Here is a 2,370-nt window from a genome sequence, read left to right on the forward strand (position 1 = left end):
TCTGCCCTTTTCCTCCGCCACCGTGTTTTCCTATATTTTTTTCCTTCGTCCCGACTTAAAAAGATTTGAACGATTACGAAATCTTTCGAACGAAAGATGAAAGTTTTTCTTTATATTATAACAAATTGAATTCGATTAATCGGGACGATATTTCTATCTTAAAATAAAAGGAGGGAAGGCCTGTCCTTTTTCCCCTTTTTCTCGCGAAAGATCGAAAAAATAAAGATCGAATTCAATTCGATTAAACGTTCCAATTCGTTAAACCGTGTTTAATTGGAATAATGGGTTCAAGAGAATATATGTAAAATATTGCTATCACGCGAATTCAATGTCGCGAAATAATGCGAGATTTAATGGAACATTTGCGATATTTTCCAGGTGGCAAGGAGGACGATCCAAAGAGTTCCTCGTCGAGCACGCTGAGCTCGGCGCAGAGCAAGAAGCAGAGGAAGGCGCGCACGGCTTTCACGGATCATCAGCTTCAGACCCTCGAGAAGAGTTTCGAGCGGCAGAAATATCTGAGCGTGCAGGACAGGATGGAGCTCGCGGCCAAGTTGCAACTGACCGACACCCAAGTGAAGACGTGGTACCAGAACAGAAGGTAGGATCGACACGATCGAGGAAACTTGTGATCCGTTTCACAGATCACGACTATCTATCACTGCCCAATGAAAACAGGGGGATGGAGATATAATCTTGGAGAAATTATAAACAACCTCCTCGCGATCAATCCCTGCAACGACACGATATTGATCGAATAATAATAATAATATCTTCTCGAATTTTATTCTTTAAAATTCTTGAAAAATAAGAATAAAAAAATTTCTTCGTTTTTCTTTTCCTTTGAGTGAAATCGCGCGTGAAATTTGATCACTTCGCTCGAAATTGGGTATCGAAGAAGAGCTTGTCTCGTCCTGAGAAAATTGAGATTCCATTCTCTCGAAGGGATTGAATTTCCTTCCTTCGAAATCGGTTTTCGCAATTTAAAAAAAAAACTCTTCCCAATTAATGATTATTAGGAGCATCTTGCGTAACAAACAGAGAATCCTTGTTCTTCGTCAATCGAGATTGCCATGCAACGGGAAGAAACGCGCGGATCGATAGCTGGTTTTACACACGAGCGAGTCGGAGGAAATCGAGATCGAGATCGATTACTCCTCGGTGCGTGTCAATCCAAGGATGCGGTGCCCCTCCTCCTCCGGGTTTGGGCGAAATGTAGTGGCGCGGCGGCAAAAATGTTTTCGTGACAGGCCGTGTCGAATTCGTAAATGGAAATCGCGGCGGCCAACAAAGGGGCTGTTTACGTGGTTAAACGCAAGGATCGCGGAGAACGTTTCGAAAGTCATGTTTCCTCCCTTCCCTTGCAAACGTCGAAAGGTATTGGCGTGAACGATGATCCTTTGGAAAAAAGGAAAAAATCTCTTGGGAGGATTTTTTTCATCGAGAACGAGCGAGTAATAATTTCGACTTTTGGAAAGATCCTTCACTTCAGCTTTACTTCGTTTCGAGAGAATTCAACGATTTATTTGGATATTTTAAAAAGGGCGAGGAAAGAAAAAAAAATGTTGGAAAATTAAAAATTTCGATGAATTCGATGGAGAGGGGAAAAAAGAAAGGAAAGGGGTAGGAGACTCGATTTTTAGGATCTTTAGCGGCATCCTTTGTATCCGGACGACGGTTTCCACCGAGTCATTCAGTGGCGCCTGCAATTTCGTCTCGATACTTCCCTATCTTTCCTCGATCATCACGCTCGTTAGTCACGAAGATCCAGTTATTTAACATCGAGTAAAAAAAAAAAAAAAAAGAAAAATTAAGAAGATTCCGTATTCTCTTTCGATTCGAGGGAAATTTTGGAAAAATACGTATTCCCATTTAAAAAAAAAAAAAGAAAAAAAAAGAAAGAAATCTTCCAACTATTGAATAATCCTCTCAAGCAACGAAAGAAGAATTCTAATCAAAGCGAATTCGATTAAACTAGCTACTTGAATTTTAATACCGAGTCATTGAAACAAATCCCTTAATCCTTTCCTCCCTTCCTTTTGTGTCTTTTCGCCCCCACCGAATTTTCCAGAGAATGTAAATTTCACTGTACAAAGGAATTATTTACAGTGAGACCCCTTCCTCGGCCGCAAAGAAACCCCTTCTCTCAACCTTTTCTTTTTTCAAGGGTTGAAAAAGTGCAGCGAGGAACGCGCTTCACTTTCCACGAAAAGAAATTTCGTCCCAATCTAAAATTTCCTCGAGAATGGCTTCACGCCGATTTTCACCCCGTTGTTAAAAGCCCCTCCCGTGGGGTGATTAGCCTCGAAACACCCACAACTGATGACTGCGCGACTTCTGCGCCCCCGTTCACCTCGGACGGGCGGCCGC

General features: G+C 41.9%; 1 protein-coding gene across 1 annotated transcript in view; it reads left to right on the plus strand.

The window, feature by feature from the left end:
* The window catches only part of LOC102678191 (homeobox protein B-H2), a 32,471-nt gene that overhangs the window by 14,831 nt on the left and 15,270 nt on the right, over positions 1 to 2,370 (plus strand). Inside the window, exon 2 of the mRNA XM_031509514.1 lies at positions 379 to 601. Coding sequence (XP_031365374.1) covers positions 379 to 601 — 223 coding nt within the window. The remainder of the gene's footprint in view (positions 1 to 378; positions 602 to 2,370) is intronic.

This window comes from Apis dorsata, unplaced genomic scaffold (genome assembly GCF_000469605.1).
Source record: "Apis dorsata unplaced genomic scaffold, Apis dorsata 1.3 scaffold_18, whole genome shotgun sequence".
Taxonomy (NCBI): domain Eukaryota; kingdom Metazoa; phylum Arthropoda; class Insecta; order Hymenoptera; family Apidae; genus Apis; species Apis dorsata.